Source organism: Balaenoptera borealis, assembly GCF_965194805.1.
Source record: "Balaenoptera borealis genome assembly, chromosome: 8".
NCBI classification, from domain to species: Eukaryota; Metazoa; Chordata; class Mammalia; order Artiodactyla; family Balaenopteridae; genus Balaenoptera; species Balaenoptera borealis.
The window spans coordinates 22,276,778-22,298,449 of NC_138865.1; the positions used below are offsets into that span (position 1 = coordinate 22,276,778).

The 21,672-nt window shown below is 37.8% G+C and overlaps 1 protein-coding gene across 1 annotated transcript in view; it reads left to right on the forward strand.

Moving 5' to 3' along the window:
* Positions 1 to 21,672, forward strand: part of LOC309633727 (uncharacterized protein) — a 1,009,062-nt gene that overhangs the window by 54,941 nt on the left and 932,449 nt on the right. Inside the window, exon 3 of the mRNA XM_082402982.1 lies at positions 6,839 to 6,989. Within this exon, the coding sequence (XP_082259108.1) occupies positions 6,931 to 6,989 (59 nt within the window). The 5' untranslated portion in view covers positions 6,839 to 6,930. The remainder of the gene's footprint in view (positions 1 to 6,838; positions 6,990 to 21,672) is intronic.

A 21,672-nucleotide genomic window follows, 5' to 3' on the forward strand; every position in this document is an offset into this window, starting at 1 on the left:
CCAGCATCTGGAAGAACAGGTGTCACACAGCAGGTTATAAGAATTACAAAGAATAAATAATAAATACACAGAAAAGATATTTTATATGTATTATGTACATAGTATATGATTATATATACTTTATCTCTATTATTAATCTTTATGTTAAAGTCTATTATGACTTATTTAATATAGCTCCACCGGACTTTTTGTGCTCATTATGTTTAATTCATTATAAGGTGTATAGGTTTTTCTAGGTCTGCCATAACAACAAAGTGTAGACTGGGTGTTTAAGCAAGAGAAATTTATTTTCTTACAGTTTGAGAGGCTAGAAGTTCATAATCAAGGTGTCAGTAAATTGGTTTCTTCTGTGGCATCTCTGCTTGGCTTGCAGATGGTCTCAAGCCAAGGAGAGATGAAATATATTTGACATATAACATTGAAATATATTTGACATATTTTAATTGAAATATATGACGTATAATATTGTGTAAATTTAAGGTGTAAAACATGTTGATTTGGTAGATTTAGGTATCGTAATATGATTGCCATTGTAGTGACAATTAGCACCTTGATCATGTCATGTAATTATCATTTCTTTTTGGTGATTGTGATAATTAAGATCTAGTCTTTTAGCAAGTTTGATGACTATAATACAATACTGTTGTTTATATTCACTATATTGTGCTTTAGATCTCTGGGACTTTTTTAGTGTTGCCCTCTTATTGTGTCTTCATATGGTCTTTCTTCTGTATGTATGCATTCCTTGTGTCTCCTTGTGTAGCCAAAGCTTCTTATAAGAACACCAGGTAGAATGGATTAGAGCTTACCTTAACAGCCTCATTTTAATGTAATTACTTCTTGGAAGGCTCTAACTCTGAATATAGTTACATTCTAAGGTACTCAGGGTTAGGGCTTCAACATATTGATTTGAGGGGTTGGGCACAATTCAGCCCATAATAGAAGTACAAATAATGATAAATGTTGAAAATCAGTGGCTTGTCATTATGTGCATGAATATCCAAGATCATTAACATTAAAACTAGTTGAAAAAATAAATCAGAGAATAAAGCAAAAAACATTGTTACTATGTCAAAACCAACCACTTTCCCATGTGCAAATAAATACATATTATACCATATGTGAAAATGTTTCATTTACTATAAGAATCAAATTGGAAGAACTTAATCAATGTTTGCCTATATGTATATCTATATATAGAAAACTATTAAACTACATAAGGGATCTAAAGGAGAGTGAGATATACAGTGGCCAGAAGTATATTATTGGCAGACTGGATAATGTCATTATTTTACCATTGTAAAAATATTATGTCTCACTTCAATTCGTGAGTATGATGCTAATCAGAACCTCAGCATGATTATTTTTAGAGATTTGGCCCTAGAAAGTTATACTGTTTCTCTTGATGAATAGCTTGTGAGAATAGCTAGGGAAATTCTGAAAATTGAGTCAAAAGATATGATTATCATAGTTAAATCTATAAGAAAGCTAAAGTAATGAACACACTGTGTAAATGGTGCATTGATAGATAGACCAAGGGAAAAACAACAACAACAAAAATCTATCAATAGATCCAAATATATAATGGAATTTTATATGTAATATAAGTTGGTTTTCAGAATAATACAAAGGACTCTGGTCTCAGAACCTATTTGTATAAAAAATTTGGAACTTGTAACTCTCACACATACAGTAAGAAAATGCCCAATGGAAATATGTAGATGTAAATCATCTATTCGATTAGCCTCTGTAATAACTATTTATCAAAGAACAGTGAAATCCTGTATTGGAATAGGCATGAGGGGAGTGGAACTCTCATGTAATGTGACCCAAATGCCCTTCTTGACCAAACTTCGGTCAGGTTCCTCTAAACCCTCTTTTAGACTAAGCCTTGACCTTAGCATTCCATATCCATCCCATCCTTGACAGGTGTACACAGTCCAGTTTTAGCAAGAATCCTGCTAAGTCAGTTTAGATAGAATCTTCATCCTTGAGCCTCATCCCTCACCTTTAACATCTAAGCACTTGGCCTCTCTTTAGCAAGAATCTCGTTAGGTCAGGTTAGTAAGAATCCCTTTACTTTTGAAGTCTCCTTCTAGTCATTTTCCATCCACATATTCCCTCACTTTGCTCATCAGCTATAAGTCCCCAGCTTTCTTTGCTGTATTTGGAGTTAAGTCTGATCTCTCTCCCCTATTGTAATTTTCTTGAAAAAAGTCTTACTGTTTTACTAAGTGTCAGAAAGGCTTTTTCTTTCACAAATCCTAGTGGGAGTATAAATTAGCATAGCTTCTTTGATGGCCTATTGTTAACATCTACCAACTTTTACGTATCTATTTTAATTTAGCAATTGTATATTTTGGAATTTGTATTGCAGAAATAATGCAAATATGCAAAGAAGTATAGACACAAATATTTACTGCATATTTACAATAATGAAATTTGGAAACAAACTAAACATACATGTAAAAGGTTTTTATTAAGTAAATCATATACGCCTCCAATAAAATATCATGCAGCCAAGAAAAAGTATGATATATGTATGGTCAGGCCACTCAAAATGCCTGTTCTCTTGCTCTTTGTACATCTCCTGCTTGACCAGTGCTTGCTTCACCTACACCTTACTCAGAAGAGTAACCTTCCTGCATACTTACCCCATGCCCCAGCCAATGACTGTTCTAGCTTTAGAGCAGAACATCTCCACGCTGATAGCTTATCAAAGGGACGGTGAGAATCATGTAGCTCTGTTGGTTTCCCTGGTAACTGATGAACCAATCTGAGGTCAATTCCCCCTATAACTGGTATCTTCCCCCCAACCCCTGCTAGGGAAGACTACTGCCACGTCCTTCCTGTGGTCTGCTGCACAGGGTGGGATGTCACTCAAGGACCACACTTCAGACATGTAAGATCCTCCATCCATTAAATCGTTGATGTCTCTGTCGCTGATTTTGGGCTCTTTTTTCATTCTTTCAAGCCTCTGTGTTGCAGCCCAACTATGTAGTTTTAAATAATTTGACTTGATAATATGACTACACTTTAATTGAGTCAAAATGAGTTGTAAATAAGTGGAAAAAAGAAAAGCTCCTATTTGAAAAATGTATTTGTGTAGTGGACTGCACTGAATAAAGTTGAGGCTAATGAACATTGGTTACATTTGGGAAGGAGATGCAGAGTGGAAATTTCCTCCAATAATCCCATCAAGCACTATGCTTTTGATTAAACTGACCCTGTGTTTTTGTATAATTTAAAACAAAATGTTGAAATATATTTATATACAATAAAGAACACAGAAAATATTCCATAAAGTGTTGAAGGAATAATGATTTTTCAACAGCCTTGCTCAGGTCAGAATTGGAGGTGTATGAAAAAAAAATTTGCAAACAATATTGAGTATTTTGCTAGGCCTATGTCATGAGGAGGGCCATCTGGTTTGCATAAAACAAACATGGTATGGCTGTCAGTTCATTATACTTTCATATTTACCTTTAACGTTAGGAGTTCATGGATTTTTACATAGGAAATGATTGCCAAATGCAAGTTTATGTACCTGATGCACAGTGAGGCCAAACAAACAAAATCGTCGAAGTTTGGAGCAGGTAAAGATTTATTGCAAAGACCAAGCAAGGAGAACTGGTGGCTCGTGCTCAAAAGACCTGAACTCCTGGATGATTTTTGTGGAAGAGTTTTTATAGTAAAAATTTGGGGCGAAGCCTATAGGATGTGTGACTTTTGTTGGTAATGAGGCGACTGGGTGGTGTTTAGGAATATTGTACTCAATCTGAAGTTACCATCCTCCAGCAGAGTGGGAGTTTTAGATCCTGCACATATTGTTATGCATAACAAGACACATACATAGATATTGCTATGTATATCCCTTGAGGAGGAAACAGGTCCCCGTTTTATAGCTACCCTATTGTTTTTGACTGCCCCTCCTTTGTTTCTGTATTTTCTCTTCTTCCTTATTAGTAACTGTCTGAATCTGTCCTTTGGAACTCAGCAACAACAGTCTAGGAGCTGAAACCTTTTTCCTCCAAAGAAGCAGAGGACAGGGAAAGGCTTTTGTATCCAGAAAGGCCCTGCAGCATCCTGCTTGGTTTGAAAATTGCAATAAATGAAAAAAGAAGTCTGTTCCATTATGACTAAACAAGTGAACTCACTTTTGAGAAAATACGCTATTTGTCCTTCACAAAGGATGCCCCCTTGATGCCAAGTAGGTTAATTAATGCAGAGACGGAAAATTCTATTCCATTAGGAGGATATTTTCTCGGGGCTATCAGGATCTAGCAATTTGGAGAATATGATTTCAGCTACGAGCTTTCCTAGTTTTGCCCTGGGACCCAGGTATACAGATGGCCTAAGAGCCACAGTGTGGACATGATCTTGGAGAGGCAGCAGTGAGTGGTGGCATGAAGTGAGATCTTAATTCCCTGCCCAGGAATTGAACCTGGGCAGCCTGGATGAAAACCAGGAATCCTAGCCACCACACCCCCAGCTCTTGCCCCCAGTGAAAAATGCATTGCTCACGGAGGCAAAAACTGTAACAACAGGTACAAAGTTTATTATTAGAGACATAGCACACAGAGAAACAGTTTGTTTAGTTAAGACAGAAGCAAGGCAGAGATGCACATCTGGATAGAGAGGGTGTGGGCGTCCCCCCTAATGAGGAGGAGCGCAGTAAAAAGGTGGTTAAATCATTTATACAGGGCAGTTCTTCTGGGTCTTTGTGTACCTTTGGCCAATTATCTGGTTTCTTCTTCTACACCTGACCTGCCCTAGGACCCTCCCCAATATGCCTGTGCAACTTTTTTCCAAGATGGATTTCAGCCCAGAGGCCTATGAGACGAGATGGCCTTAGCATCACATATTATGGTGTGGTGTGCCCTCCTTTTTGACCCCCAAGGAACCTTTCTGCACATGTGCAGTGTCTCCCTTGCCCCAAGGATGGGAAATATATGACCTCTTGATCCTTTACTCAAACAAGGGTTAGCCCCTCTCTATTCCTGCCATGACTGTTATCTTAAGGTGTTCACAGGAGACAAAGCCTGGGTATTTACCCTGTTTCTGCAGTTACTTCCGTTTCAGAGAGCAAACAGGAGGCTGATTTTAAATGTCTAAACTGAAGCCCATCTATCTCCTGTCTCAGCAAATGTAAACAGGAGACTAAGTTGTAAGTGTCAGAAGCCCACTTTTTCCTGCCCCATGAAATGTAAACGGGAGGTTAGTTGTGAATGCCTGGCTTGGGGCCCCTCTATCTCCTGCCTCAGACACACACCCAATCAGGGGTCTCAGGGCACCCAGGACCCTGGGACAAGCATTTCCCCCCGTATTTCTACTCTGAAGTACTAAATTGATTGCTTGGTTCACAGTCAACCCAGGGTGCAGGGGGCCAAGGGAAATGTAGTCTTTCTCCCTCTTACTGTCTTCCTGGTCTTTAGCGGCTTCCTCTGCGCATGTGCAACGTAGGGTCCGCCTCATCCCTTCCGCCTTCATAGGCCTCGAGGTGAGAAGAACCTGGAGGTTTGGTCGTGGCAGTTGCGGGACTTGCGTGGCCTGAAGCTTTGCTGAGAGCCGCGTTCTTGTGGCGGGGGCGGAAGCGGGACGTCTCGGGCCGTCCTCTGGCCCAGGCGGGACAGCAGTGCCCGGGTCTGGCCTGGACCTCCGCCCTGGGAAGGTGGGTGGGGCGATCCCGGTTCGGGCCTTGTGGTCTCGGGGGCCAGTGGAGCTGAGACCCGTTAGGAGAGGGGACGGTGCGTGTGGGGACGGAATGCCCGGCCCCGCCCGCATCTGACGGGGGGACGCCGGGGCGGACAGTGGGAGGGAAAGCGCGGTGGTCACGCTGGCCGTGAGCGGGCCAGAAAGCGCGGGCGGAGGGTGTGCTGGGCCGCCCTGCTCTGGAGCGGGAGAGACCCGGTCAGTTACAGCCGTGTCACCTGTACTGTGGGCGGGAGAAGTAACCTGGGGGCGAGTCAGGTCTGCAGAGGAGGCTATGAATAATGCCTGCTTCATGGCGTTGTTCTGAGAATTCTATATGGGTCGTTTGGAAAAAGAGCCAAGTGCCAGGTACTAACCGTCGAAAAAGTGATAATGTTGTTATTTAGAAGGCACTTTGTTCTTTTCATTGGGTGGTTTACATAAGCCTCCCAATTATCTCGTGATAGCGGTATGAGCATCTGCATTAGACACACGTTAAGCAAAAAGCAAATCTGAGTCTCAGGTTGGTGAGGTGGTCCTGAGTTTGAGAGGGCCGGTGACTTCTCCAGGCTTAACCGGATTGTGACAGAGCCAGGAGTCGAACAGTCGTTCATACTGTTCAGTCAATCAAAAGAAACTTATCAAGAGTCCCTTTTGAGAAACTTCAGCCCACTAGAAAGTAGTAATTTTTAACACTTTGCCATAAAGCACCGCATCCTTTTTATTGGGCATTCTGTGGATTCTCTAACTCAAGGGGTAAACAGTTTTGCTAGGAAAATAGATAAAGGAGGCAGCCTGTGTCTCTTTTTTTTACTGTTAATTTTAATGAAGCAGTGTCATCCTTTGCTGTACTTCAATCATCTGTTGTTCAATTTTTGTTTGTATTTAATTAAATCAATTTAAATCAATAGACAAAATTGTTTTTACCAAATGAGAGTGGTAGGTTTAAGCCCCGTGATCATTTCAAACTGGTAGATGGACAGATGGTGTTTCCACAGGATCTTTGCCTTGCCATTTCAAGGGCTGAAGGGATGCTGTAGGGAGGCTGCTTCTCAGCTGGGCTGCTGATGTGATTGGGAGGTGAATGAATGTAGGAACTGTAAAGCAGGCCAGGTGTCCTGACAGTGTCCTTTTTCTGTCCCCCCAGCTGAATCTTCAGTCCTCTGCACCTTCCTAAACGCTACAGAAAATGGACATATCTGAGGTCAGCTCTCTATTCATTTCCCACTTTGTGGTGTGATGGATTTAACTCTTGATTTCAGATTGCTCTCAGCCTGTTTTATACATTCTTTATCAATGTAAGTTATTTTCCTTTTATGATTAGTTTGCTAAGATTTTACTTGAGTCAGGAATGTACACTCGAGTTATATTGAATACCTTTTTGTATGTATTGTAGTAAAGGTATAGCTTATTTTCTTTAATCTGCAAATTTTAGAGGTAGCTGAAATGGATTTTAGAATGGTAACTTACTCTTGAATTCTTGTATGGATGCTACTTGCTAATGGGTTCTAGTTTTTTGGTTTTGATTTTACGTACTAAATAGTGTGATTTGTAAATAAGCATATTTTTTTATTTCTTTCTATCTCTGTGCACTTTAATTTCTTTTTCAGTCAGGCTGGGATTTAATGTGAAAGAATTCATTTTTTCACTGCTAAGTATGATGTTAGTCATATGCCTTAAATAGCTTCTCATTGTCAGATCTTTTCTTTTCCTCCTATTCCTAGTGCTATAAAATTAGTGTCATTTCTTCCTTAAAAATTCACACTAGAATTCACTACAGAAACAATGTGGACCTGAAGTTTACTTTGTCAGAATTTTTTTTTTTTAATAACAATTTTATTGAGGTACAATTCTTGTACCAAAAATTCACCCTTTTAATTTGTACAGTTCAGTGCTTTTTTTAAAATATGTTCACAGAGATGTGGAATTATCACCACTATTTAATTTTAGAATAATTTCATCACCCTCAAAAGAAACCCTGTACTCTTTAGGAGTCACTCTCCATTCCTGCTCCCAAGCTCCTAGGAACTACTAATCTACTCTGCGTCTTTAGAGATTTGCTTATTTTGGAGGTTTCCTATAAATGGAATCACAAAATATGTACCCTTTGGTGAATGGCTTCTTTCATTTAGCATGACCTTTTTAAGGTTCATCACTGTTGTAATATGCATCAGTAATCCAGTTCAGTTTCTGGCCAAGCTAATATTTAGTTGTATGGATATATCACATTTTGTTTATCAGTTTATCAGTTGATAGACATTTGTTGTTTCTGTTTTGACTGTTATGACTGTTTTGACTGTTATGAGCAGTTGTGTAAACATTTTTGTGTGTACCCAGTTTTCCAATCTACTTTGTATATACTTAGAATGGAATTACTGGGCGATAAGGTAACTGTTCAACAAATTTAGAAACTGCCAGAACAATTTTCCAAGGCAGTGGAACTGTTTTACCACCCCATCAGCAATGAATGAGGGTTACAGTTTTCCCACAACTACCATTAGTAATTGTTATTGTCTGTCTTTTTTTTAAAAGCCCTCCTGGTGAATGTGAAGTGGGATTTTATTATGGTCACGATTTGCATCTCCCTAATGTTGAGCATCTTTTCGTGTTCTAATTTTTTATTGGCTGTTTGTATATATTCCTTGGAGAAATGTCTGTTCACATTCATTCTCCGTCAATAAATTGGGTTATTTGTCATCTCGTTGTTGACTTGTAAGATTTCTTATATGATTTGGGTACAAGCCTCTTTATCAGTTAAATTTTTGTAAATATTTTCTCCCATTTTGTGGGTTGCTTTCACTTTCTTCATGGAGTTCTTTGAAGCACAGAAGTTTTTTATTTTGATTATATCCAGTTGGTCTATTTTTCTTTTGTTTGTTTTTGTCAAATCTAAGAAAACTTTGCCTAACCAGAAATCAAAAATATTTATTCTTCTTTTTTTCCTACATTTTTTACAATTTTAGTCTTTCCATTTAGGTCTGTTACTCATTTTGAGTTAATTTTTATAGATGGTGTGAGGCAGAGGTACAACTTCATTCTTTTGCATGTGAATATTCAGGTGTTCCAAAACCATTTATTGAAAAGAGTATTATTTTTCTGATTGAATTGTGGCACCCTTGTTGAAATTCAATTGTCCATAAATGTAAGGGTTTATTTCTGGCCTCTCAATTGTATTCCATTGTACTTTTAAGGTTTTTTTATTCTTATGATGTCTGTTCTTATACCTTAGTAGCATAGTATGATATTGTGATTTATAAGAAAGACATATTTGGTCTTCATCCCTGTTCCTGGCACAGAGTTCCTAAAACCCTTGCAAATTCCTAAGTAATAAGAGAGATTAAGTTGTCTTTTGTTATTCATAACAAGCCACTTCATCCACGCTTGAATTCATGTTAATGAGGAGACTTTTGGAACCCCCCTGAGGATGTAGGCTTGTTGCCAGGGATACCAATCAAGTCATTAGAGGGTTGTGACTTGAAGGCACACCCCTTGACCTCTAGGGAGGTGGTGGGGAGCTGGAGGTTCACTTAATTACTAATAGCAATTATTCCTACATAATGAAGCCTCCATAAAAATCTCTGAACTATGGAGAGCTTTGGACAGATTTGGTGTTGGTGAACACGTGGAGGTGCTGGGAGGGTTATGCTCCTGGAGAGGGCATAGAAGACTGCTCTTTGCAGCTTTTTCCTCTGGCTATTTCTGAGTTGTATACTTTGTAATAAACCTGGCAATCTAGTAAGTAAGCTGTTTTCCTGAGTTCTGTGAGCCATTCTAGCAAATTAACTGAACCTGAGGATGAGGCTGTCCCATTTATAGCAAGTTGGTCAAAAGCACAGGTAGCAATCTGGACTTGTCATTGGCATCTGAAGTGTAAGGAGGGGCAGTCCTGTTGAGCTGAACTTCTAACTGGTAAGATCTGTTGCGGAGTCCAGGTAGGTAGAGTCAGGCCTGAACTGAATTGTAGGACACCCTGCTGGTGTTGCAGAATTGTTTGGTAATGTGAAAAACCTCTACACATTCAGTGACCAGCAGTGAAGTAGTATTGAGATACAGAAGTATTCTGTGACTAGAGTGTTACAGTAATACAGGGGAAAAACAGGAGTGTTTTCTGTAAACATAGAGTAATCGAAATTGAAAGGTGAGAGCCCTCTAACTTTTCTTTATCAAGATTATTTTAGCTATCCTGGGTAACTCACATTTCCATATGAATTTTAAGATTAGTTTGTCAATTTCTGTAAAAGAATAGAGCCGTGATTTTGATAGGGGTTGGGTTGAATCTGTAGCTCAATTTCTGGAGTATTGCCATCTTGACAATACTAACTTTTCTGATCCTTGAATATGAGGTATGTGTCTTTCCATTTATTTAGGTCTTTTATTTTAAATTTTTTTATATTTTACTATCATAACTGCCACTTTATTGTTGTGTATTTCTATAAACATATGAAAATGTGAACTTTATATTTGTTTTTATTTAAACTTTTTATTTTATACTGGAGTACAGTTGATTAACAATCTTGTGTTAGTTTCAGGTGTACAGCAAAGTGATTCAGTTATACTTATACATGTATCTATTCTTTTTCAAAATCTTTTCCCATTTAGGTTGTTACATAATATTGAGCAGAGTTCTGTGCTGTAGAATAGGTTCTTGTTGGTTATCCATTTTTAATATAGCAGTGTGTATAGGGAGTTTGGGACTGATATATTTAGGTCTTTGAAAATTTACTTCAATGACACTTTGTTGCTTTAAGTGGGTAAGTTTTATACTTTGGTTGAATTTATTCTAAGTATTTTATTCTGTTTGATGCTATTGTAAATGGAATTGTTTTCTTTATTTCATTTTCGGCTTGTTCATTGCTAGTGTATAGAAATACGACTGATTTTTACATATTTATCTTGTATTCTGCAACCTTGGTTAACATGGTTATTAGCTTTATTTATTTAGTTTTTGGATTCCTTAGGATTTTCTGTCCTCTGGTTTAACTTGCCCTTCCTTTTCTTGCTTTTTTATGATAAAATTTAAGCTCATGAATTGAGGCTTTGTTTTTCTTTTTCAATGTAGGCATAAGGCTCTATATTTTCCTTTGAAAACTGCTTTAGCTGCATCACACAATTTTTTTTTTTTTTTTGGCCGTACCATGCAGCATGTGGGATCTTACTTTCCTGACCAGGGATTGAACCTGCACCCCCTGCAGTGGAAGCTCGGAGTCTTAATCACTGGACAGCCAGGGATGTCCCTGCACACACAGATTTTGATGTTGTGTTTCTATTTTCATTTAGTCCAAGATACTTTCTTAAGTGTCCTGTGACTTTTTTTTTTTTAATATTTATTTATTTATTATTTTTGGCTGCCTCAGGTCTTAGTTGCGGAATGCAGGATCTTTCGTGTGGTGTGTGGGCTTCTCTCTAGTTGTGGTGCGTGGGCTCAGTAGTTGAGGTGTGTGGGCATAGTTGTCCCATGGCATGTGGTATCTTAGTTCCCTGACCAGGGATCAAACTCGCATCCCCTGCATTGTAAGGCGGGTTCTTAACCACTGGACTGCCAAGGAACTCCCGTCCTGTGACTTCCTTTTTTTTGTGTGTGTGTGTGTGTGTGTGTGTGTCATTTTAAAAAAAAATTTTATTTATTTTTTCATACAGCAGGTTCTTATTAGTCATCAATTTTATACACATCAGTGTATACATGTCAATCCCAATCACCCAATTCATCACACCACCGCCCCAACACCCCCGCTGCTTTCCCCCCTTGGTGTCCATATGTTTGTTCTCTACATCTGTGTCTCAATTTCTGCCCTGCAAACCAGTTCATCTGTAGCATTTTTCTAGGTTCCACATATATGCATTAATACACGTTATTTATTTTTCTCTTTCTGACTTACTTCACTCTGTATGACAGTCTCTAGATCCATAGACGTCTCAACAAATGACCCAATTTCGTTCCTTTTTATGGATGAGTAATATTCCATTGTATATATGTACCATATCTTCTTTATGCATTTGTCTGTCGATGGACATTTAGGTTGCTTCCATGACCTGGCTATTGTAAATAGTGCTGCAATGAACTTTCGGGTGCATGTGTCTTTTTGGATTATGGTTTTCTCTGGGTATATGCCCAGTAGTGGGATTGCTGGATCATATGGTAATTCTATTTTTAGTTTTTAAGGAACCTCCATACTGTTCTCCATAGTGGCTGTATCAATTTACATTCCCACCAACAGTGCAAGAGGGTTCCCTTTTCTCCACACCCTCTCCAGCATTTGTTGTTTGTAGATTTTCTGATGATGCCCATTCCAGCTGGTGTGAGGTGATACCTCATTGTAGTTTTGATTTGCATTTCTCTAATAATTAGTGATGTTGAGCAGCTTTTCATGTGCTTCTTGGCCATCTGTATGTCTTCTTTGGAGAAATGTCTATTTAGGTCTTCTGCCTATTTTTGGATTGGGTTGTTTGTTTTCTTAATATTGAGCTGCATGAGCTGTTTATATATTTTGGAGATTAATCCTTTGTCTGTTGATTCCTTTGCAAATATTTTCTCCCATTCTGAGGGTTGTCTTTTCATCTTGTTTATGGTTTCCTTTGCTGTGCAAAAGCTTTGAAGTTTCATTAGGTCCCATTTGTTTAATTTTGTTTTTATTTTCATAACTCTAGGAGGTGGATCAAAAAAGATCTTGCTGTGATTTATGTCAAAGAGTGTTCTTCCTGTGTTTTTCTCTAAGAGTTTTATAGTGTCCGGTTTTACATATAGGTCTCTAATCCATTTTGAGTTTATTTTTGTGTATGGTGTTAGGGAGTGTTCTAATTTCATTCTTTTACATGTAGGTGTCCAGTCTTCCCAGCACCACTTATTGAAGAGATTGTCTTTGCTCCATTGTATATCCTTGCCTTCTTTGTCATAGATTAGTTGACCATAGGTGTGTGGGTTTATCTCTGGGCTTTCTATCTTGTTCCATTGATCTGTGTTTCTTTTTTTATGCCAGTACCATATTGTCTTGATTACTGTAGCTTTGTAGTATAGCCTGATGTCAGGGAGTCTGATTCCTCCAGCTCCATTTCTTTCCCTCAAGACTGCTTTGGCTATTCAGGGTCTTTTGTGTCTCCATACAAATTTTAAGATTTTTTGTTCTAGTTCTGTAAAAAATGCCATTGGTAATTTGATAGGGATTGCACTGTATCTGTAGATTGCTTTGGGTGGTATAGTCATTTTCACAATATTGATTCTTCCAATCCAAGAACATGCTATATCTCTCCATCTATTGGTATCATCTTTAATTTCTTTCATCTGTGTCTTACAGTTTTCTGCATACAGGTCTTTTGTCTCCCTCGGTAGTTTTATACCTAGGTATTTTATTCTTTTTGTTGCAGTGGTAAATGGGAGTGTTTCCTTAATTTCTCTTTCAGATTTTTCATCATTAGTGTATAGGAATGCTAGAGATTTCTGTGCATTAATTTTGTATCCTGCAACCTTACCAAATTCATTGATTACCTCTAGTAGTTTTCTGGTGGCATCTTTAGGTTTCTCTATGTATAGTATCATGTCATCTGCAAACAGTGACAGTTTTACTTCTTCTTTTCAAATTTGGATTCTTTTATTTCTTTTTCTTTTCTGATTGCCATGGCTAGGACTTCCAAAACTATGTTGAATAATAGTGGTGAGAGTGGACATCCTTGTCTCGTTCCTGATCTTAAAGGAAATGCTTTCAGTTTTTTACCATTGAGAATGATGTTTGCTGTGGGTTTGTCATATATGGCCTTTATTATGTTGAGGTAGGTTCCCTCTATGCCCACTTTCTGGAGAGTTTTTATCATAAATGGGTGTTGACTTTTGTCAAAAGCTTTTTCTGCATCTATTGAGATGATCATATGGTTTTTATTCTTCAATTTGTCAATATGGTGTATCACATTGATTGTTTTGCGTATATTGAAGAATCCTTGCATTCCTGGGATAAATCCCACTTACTCATGTTGTATGATCCTTTTAATGTGTTGTTGGATTCTGTTTGCTAGTATTTTGTTGAGGATTTTTGCATCTATATTCGTCAGTGATATTGGTCTGTAATTTTCTTTTTTTGTAGTATCTTTGTCTGGTTTTGGTATCAGGGTGATAGTGGCCTCATAGAATGAGTTCGGGAGTGTTCCTTCCTTGCAATTTTTTGGAAGAGTTTGAGAAGGATAGGTGTTAGCTCTTCTCTAAATGTTTGATAGAATTCACCTGTGAAGCCACCTGGTCCTGGACTTTTGTTTGTTGTAAGATTTTTAATCACAGTTCCAATTTTGTTACTTTTGATTGGTCTGTTCATATTTTCTATTTCGTCCTGGTTCAGTCTTGGAAGGTTATACCTTTCTAAGAATTTGTTCATTTCTTCCAGGTTGTCCATTTTATTGGTATAGAGTTGCTTGTAGTAGTCTCTTAGGATGCTTTGTATTTCTGCAGTGTCTGTTGTAACTTCTCCTTTTTCATTTCTAATTTTATGGATTTGCGGCCTCTCCGTCTTTTTCTTGGTGAATCTGGCTAATGGTTTATCAATTTTGTTTATCTTCTCAAAGAACAAGCTTTTAGTTTTATTGATCTTTGCTCTTGCTTTCTTTGTTTCTATTTCATTTATTTCTGCTCTGATCTTTATGATTTCTTTCCTTCTGCTAACTTTGGGTTTTGTTTGTTCTTCTTTATCTAGTTCCTTTAGGTGTAAGGTTAGTTTTTTTATTTGAGATTTTTCTTGTTTCTTGAGGTAGGCTTGTATAGCTATAAACTTCCCTCTTAGAACTGCTTTTGCTTCATCCCATAGGTTTTGGATCGTTGTGTTTTCATTGTCATTTGTCTCTTGGTATTTTTTAATTTCCTCTTTGATTTCTTCAGTAATCTCTTGGTTATTTAGTAATGTATTGTTTAGCCTCCATGCGTTTGTGTTTTTTACATTTTTTTCCCTGTAATTCATTTCTAATTTCATAGTGTTGTGGTCAGAAAAGATGCTTGATATGATTTCAATTTTCTTAAATTCACTGAGGCTTGATTTGTGACCCAAGATGTGATCTATCCTGGAGAATGTTCTGTGCACACTTGAGAAGAAAGTGTAATATTCTGTTTTTGGATGGAATGTCCTATAAATATCAATTAAATCTGTCTGGTCTATTGTGTTATTTAGAACTTCTGTTTCCTTATTTTTTTTCATTTTGGATCATCTGTCCATTGGTGTAAATGAGCTGTTAAAGTCCCCCACTGTTATTGTGTTACTGACGATTTCCTCTTTTATAGCTGTTAGCAGTTGCCTTATGTATTGAGGTGCTCCTATGTTGGGTGCATATATATTTATAATTGTTATATCTTCTTCTTGGATTGATCCCTTGATCATTATGCAGTGTCCTTCCTTGTCTCTTGTAACATTCTTTAAAATCTATTTTATGTTATATGAGTATTGCTACTCCAGCTTTCTTTTGATTTCCATTTGCATGGAATATCTTTTTCCATCCCCTCACTTTCAGTCTGTATGTGTCCCTAGGTCTGAAGTGGGTCTCTTGTAGACAGCATATATATGGGTCTTGTTTTTGTATCCATTCAGCAAGCCTGTGTCTTTTGGTTGGAGCATTTAACCGATTCACGTTTAAGGTAATTATTGATATGTATGTTCTTGTGACCATTTTCCTAATTGTTTTGAGTTTGTTTTTGTAGGTCCTTTTCTACTCTTGTGTTTCCCACTTACAGAAGTTCCTTTAACATTTATTGTAGAGCTGGTTTGGTAGTACTGAATTCTCTTAGCTTTTGCTTGTTTGTAAAGCTTTTGATTTCTCCATCGAATCTGAATGAGATCCTTGCCGGGTAGAGTAATCTTGGCTGTAGCTTCTTCCCTTTCATCACTGTAAGTATATCATGCCACTCCCTTCTGGCTTGTAGAGTTTCTGCTGAGAAATCAGCTGTTCACCTTATGGGAGTTCCCTTGTATGTTATTTGTCATTTTTCCCTTGCTTCTTTCAATAATTTTTCTTTGTCTTTAATTTTTGCCAATTTGCTTACTATGTGTCTCGGCGTGTTTCTCCTTAAATTTATCTTGTATGGGACTCTGCGCTTCCTGGACTTGGATGGCTAGTTCCTTTCCCATGTTAGGGAAGTTTTCGACTATAATCTCTTCAAATATTTTTCTCTGGTCCTTTCTCTCTCTCTTCTCCTTCTGGGACCCCTATAATGCGAATGTTGTTGCGTTTAACCTTGTCCCAGAGGTCTCTTCGGCTGTCTTCATTTCTTTTCTTTCTTTCTTCTTTATTCTGTGCCGCAGCAGTGAATTCCACCATTCTGTCTTCCAGGTCACTTATCCGTTCTTCAGCCTCACTTATTCTGCTACTGATTCCTTCTAGTGCAGTTTTCATTTCAGTTATTGTATTGTTCATGTCTGTTTGTTTGTTTATTTCTTCTAGGTCTTTGTTAAACATTTCTTGCATCTTCTCTATCTTTGCCGCCATTGTTTTTCTGAGGTCCTGGATCATCTTCACTATCATTATTCTGAATTCTCTTTCTGGAAGGTTGCCTATCTCCACTTCATTTAGTTGTTTTTCTGGGGTTTTATCTTGTTCCTTCATCTAATATATAGCCCTCTGTCTTTTCATCTTGTCTGTCTTTCTATGATTGTGGTTTTTGTTCCACAGGCCGCAGGATTGTAGTTCTTCTTGCTTCTCCTGTCTGTCCTCTGGTGGATGAGGCTATCTAAGAGCCTTGTGCAAGTTTCCTGATGGGAGGGACTGGTGGTGGGTAGAGCTGACTCTTGCTCTGGTGGGCAGAGCTCAGTAAAACTTTAATCCGCTTGACTGCTGATGAGTGGGGCTGGGTTCCCTCCCTGTTGGTTGTTTGGCCTGAGGCAACCCAACACTGGAGCCTACCTGGGCTCTTTGGTGGGGCTAATGACAGACTCTGGGAGGGCTCACACCAAGGAGTACTTCCCAGAACTTTTGCTGCCAGTGCCCTTGTCCCCACGGTGAGCCACAGCCACCCCCCGCCTCTGCAGGAGACCCTCCAACACTAGCAGGTAGATCTGGTTCAGTCTCCCCTGGGATTACTGCTCATTCCCCTGGGTCCTGATGAGCACACTGCTTTGTGTGTGCCCTCCAAGAGTGGAGTCTCTGTTTCTCGCAGTCCTGTCGAAGTCCTGCAATCAAATCTCACTAGCCTTCAAAGTCTGATTCTCTAGGAATTCCTCCTCCCGTTGCCGGACTCCCAGGTTGCGAAGCCTGACATGGAGCTCAGAACCTTCACTCCAGTGGGTGGACTTCTGTGGTATAAGCGTTCTCCAGTCTGTGAATCACCCACCCACCAGTTATGGGATTTGATTTTACTGTGATTGCACCCCTCCTACCACCTCATTGTGGCCTCTCCTTTGTCTTTGGATGCGGGGTATCTTTTTTGGTGAATTCCAGTGTCTTCCTGTCGATGATTGTTCAGCAGCTAGTTGTGATTCTGGTGTTCTCACAAGAGAGAGTGAGAGCATGTCCTTCTACTCTGCCATCTTGGTTCAGGGCCTGTTTGTGTCTGTGACTTCTTGATTCATTGGTTTCGTAGAATTTGTTTACTTTCCAAATATTTGTGCATTTTATAATTTCTTACTCTTATAATTTTTTATTTACTTCTTTCTTTGTGTGTTACTTTGGACAATATTTCATGCATGGTTCAGTCTTATGTATTGTAACTTGTGTTAGGGTCTCGCATATGATCCTGGGGAATGTTCCATATGTGACTGAAAATAATATATTTTCTAGATCGGGATTAGTTCCAGTGGGCTGATCGTATTGTTCAAGGCTTCTGTATCTTTTTTTTTTTTTTAAAGATTTGTTTATTTATTTAATTTATTTTTTTGGCTGCATTGGGTCTTCTTTGCTGTGTGGGCTTTCTTTAGTTGTGGAGAGTGGGGGCTACTCATCACAGTGGCTTCTCTTGCTGCAGAGCACGGGCTCTAAGCATGCCAGCTTCAGTAGTTGTGGCTCACGGGCTCTAGAGCACAGGCTTAGTAGTTGTGGCTCACGGGCTTCATTGCTCTGCAGCATGTGCGATCTTCCCAGACCAAGGATCAAACCCTTGTACCGTGCACTGGCAGGTGGATTCTTAACCACTGCACCAGGGAAGTCCCTTGTATCCTTTTAATATCTTATCTACTTGTTCTATTAAATATTGAGAAAGGAGTGTATCCAAGTATAATTCATTTGTCTGTTAACTTTTGTCCTTTTTAATAGAATTTGCTTTATGCATTTTGAAGCTCTGTTTTCAAGCGTTAAACCTTTTATGATTGTTACATCCTCTTAATGAATTGTCCCTTTTAGCATTTTGCAGTGCTTATATGTGTTCCTAGTGAGATTTCTTTTTCTGAATTTTGTTTGGTACTGTATAGTCAGTCAGACTTTCATTTGCTTAGTGTGTGCTTAGTATGGTATATACTTTTTTCTATTCTTTCATTTGTAACTTATCTGTGTCTTTATATTCACAGTCAGTTTCTATGAAACAACATGTTTACGTCTTGCTTTTTATTCACTGTGACAGTTTTTGTGTTTTAGTTGAAATGGTCATATCATTTATATTTAGGGTTATTTTTATGGTTGAATTTGAAACCATCTTGCTATTTACCTTCTAATTTTTTCTATCTATATTTTTTTCCTTTACCCTGACTTCTCTGTGATTAACTGCTTATTTTTAATGACTCCATTTTAATCACTTTTGGCTTGTGTTACATATATCTGTTTTCATTTTCTAGTGGTTGCTACATACCTATGTGTAAACTGTCACAGTCTACCTTCAAATAATATCTTGTTACTTCAACTTTGTTGTAAGAATATTACAACAGAATATTTTCATTTTGTGTTTCATCCTTTGTGGTGGTGTCATTTACATATCTTGTGGTTACATAATACACTGTTACTATCTTTTCATAAAATGTCATTTACACTCTAATTGATTTTTTAAATGAGAACCTTGTGTTTTAATTACATGGTTTCTATTTTTAGTTCTCTTTATTTCTTTGTGTAGATTCATATTTACACTTGATATCATTTTTTAAAATCTACATAACTTCTTTTAACTTTTCTTTTAGATCAGGTCAGCTGGGAAGGGGTTTCATTTATTTATTTGTCTAAAAATGTTATTTTTTTCTGGATTATTACTAGCGCTCTGAGTTCTGTTTGAGTTTGCTCAGGATTCCAAATAACTGGTTTGGGGACAGAAGAGGAGCCTCACTTGATTTGGGGGCAGTTGAAACTTAATACTAATTTTGGGTCCTTTATCTAGCAGAGAAAGTTGGTAACGTGAATGGCATACTGATTTTATAAGATAAGCATAAACAGTTTGAAAATCCTGTGTTTGGGCACATTGACTCCTTTTTAAAAAGCTGCTGTTTAGAATAAATCAAAGGGGAACAGAAATGTCTTATATTCCAGTATTAAAGAGTGTGAATCATCGTGGAATTGGTTAGAAATGCAAATTCACGTGTCATCCCAGAAGCACACCTTAAGAACTAGCAGAGTAATAGAGTGCTCAGTTGGCCAGGTGCCTGTTGAAATTTATGAGGAATTCCTGGAGGCACTGAATATGGCAGGTGTCTTAAGACCATATAGTCCTTTGACGTGCGAGGCCAGTGACCTTTTCAGAGTGACTTTGAGGTCAGCTTTTCACAAAGACACTAAGATATTACCCTTTTTCACCATTTATATGTAAACAATGAAATTTCCAAGTAAATACATGACTGAAAGATAACAATGGATAGAATGCAGAAGCACATGAGAACCTAGATGTCTTACTAAAGAGATCTATGTCTGTTTTAATTTCTAATGTAAATATTGTTAATCCATATCACAGAACGCTTTGGAGTCTTTTAGTGTTTTTTTCCTGGGTAGTATATTTTCCTGCCTTGACTTTCAATTTAGGACATTTCTTAATAACTTTGTTTTCTGACCATGTTCATGTTTTTCTCTATCTTCCTTAGCATATGGAGTGTATTATAGCAGTTCTAATATCCTTGGGGGCTAATTTTATCTCAGGTGATATTACTTGTTCTTTTCCATTGATTGACTTGTCTGCTGGTCATGAATCGTATTTTCCTCCTTTCTATACTTGGTTATTTTTGATAGTGTGCTGAACATAGTGAATTTGACATTGTTGGTTGCTAGACTTTGTTATGTTTGTTTAGATACTTTGGGGCATTTTTATGGAGTTCAGTAAATGACTTGGCTGTAATTTCAATCCATTCAATGCTTGCTTGTAATTTAACTTAATTTGAGTAAATTAATTAATAATTCAGTGTTTACTTGTCATAATTTCAGGTCTAGAGCATTCTGTAGGGCTAATTTCGTCACACTAGTAGGACAATATACCTTTTTAGAAACAGAACGTCTAATAACTCATGTATTAGAAGATCTTTCCACTCTTTCTAAACTTCATGTCTCTGTGTATGCTTGGGTAATTTTCAACCTATTGCATTTGGGTTCTTTTTCCTCCATTGTTGGAATTTTTCTTTTGAATGTAAAATTTACTCAAGGTGACCTTTCTGGGTTTCTCTCACTGTACCTTTTCCTCTGAAATTTTTTATGCCAGAAATTCTAATTGTTTTGGCTTTCCTGAATTCCCAACATTGCCTTCTGTAGTTACTGAGATCAGCAGGCTGTGATTGATGTCTTCCTTCTGTACCATAACCTAGAAATTCTATTTCTTTCCTTTCTCTCAGAGGTCCTTGTTTTCCAGTACCATTGTCCAGTGTGTAATGTCTAAAGGTCATTTTTTTCATTGATTTTGTGTAGTTTCCAGTTGTTTGACCTATTACATTATTCCTTTTATACCATCTTGGCCATAAGTGGAAGGAACTTCCACTCTCCAGCATTTATTGTTTGTAGATTTTATGATGATGGTCATTCTGACCAGAGTGAGGTGATACCTCATTGTAGTTTTAATTTGCATTTCTCTAATAATTAGCAGTTTTGAGCATCTTTTCATGTGCCTCTTGGCCCTCTGTATGTCTTCTTTGGAGAAGTGTCTATTTAGGTCTGCCGGTCATTTTTTGATTGGGTTGTTTGTTTTTTTTGATATTGAGCTGCATGAGCTGTTTGTATATTTTGGAGATGAATCCTTTGTCTGTTGCTTCGTTTGCAAATATTTTCTCCCATGCTGAGGGTTGTCTTTTCTTCATGTTTATGGTTTCCTTTGCTGTGCAAAAACTTTTAAGTTTCATTAAGTCCCATTAGCTTATTTTTGTTTTTATTTTCATTACTCTCAGAGGGGGGTCAAAAAAGATATTGCTGTGATTTACGTGAAAGAGTATTCTGCCTATGTTTACCTCTGACAGTTTTATAGTATCTGGCCTTACATTTAGGTCTTTAATCCATTTTGAGTTTACTTTTGTGTATCGTGTTAGGAAGTGTTCTAATTTCATTCTTTCATGTGTAGCTGTCCAGTTTTCCCAGCACCACTTATTGAAGAGGCTGTATTTTTTCCATTGTATATTCTTGATTTCTTTGTTGTAGATTAGGTGACCATAGGTGTGTGGGTTTATCTCTGGGCTTTCTATCCTGTTCCACTAATCTATATTTCTGTTTTTGTGCCAGTACCATACTGTCTTGATTACTGTAGCTTTGTAATATATTCTGAAGTTGGGGAGCTTGATTCCTCCAGCTCCGTTTTTTTTTCTCAAGATTGCTTAGGCTATTCGGGGTCTTTTGTGTTTCCATACAAATTGTAAAATTTTTTGTTCTAATTCTGTGAAAAATGCCATTGGTAATTTGATAGGGATTGCACTGTATCTGTAGATTGCTTTGGGTAGTAGAGTCATTTTCACAATATTGATTCTTCCAGTCCAAGAATGTCGTATGTCTCTCCATCTGTTTGTGTCATCTTTGATGTCTTTCATCAGTGTTTTATAGTTTTTGGAGTACAGGTCTTTTGCCTCCTTAGATAGGTTTATTCCTAGGTATTTTACTCTTTTTGGTGCAAAGGTAAATGGGATTGTTTCTTTAAATTCTCTTTCTGATCTT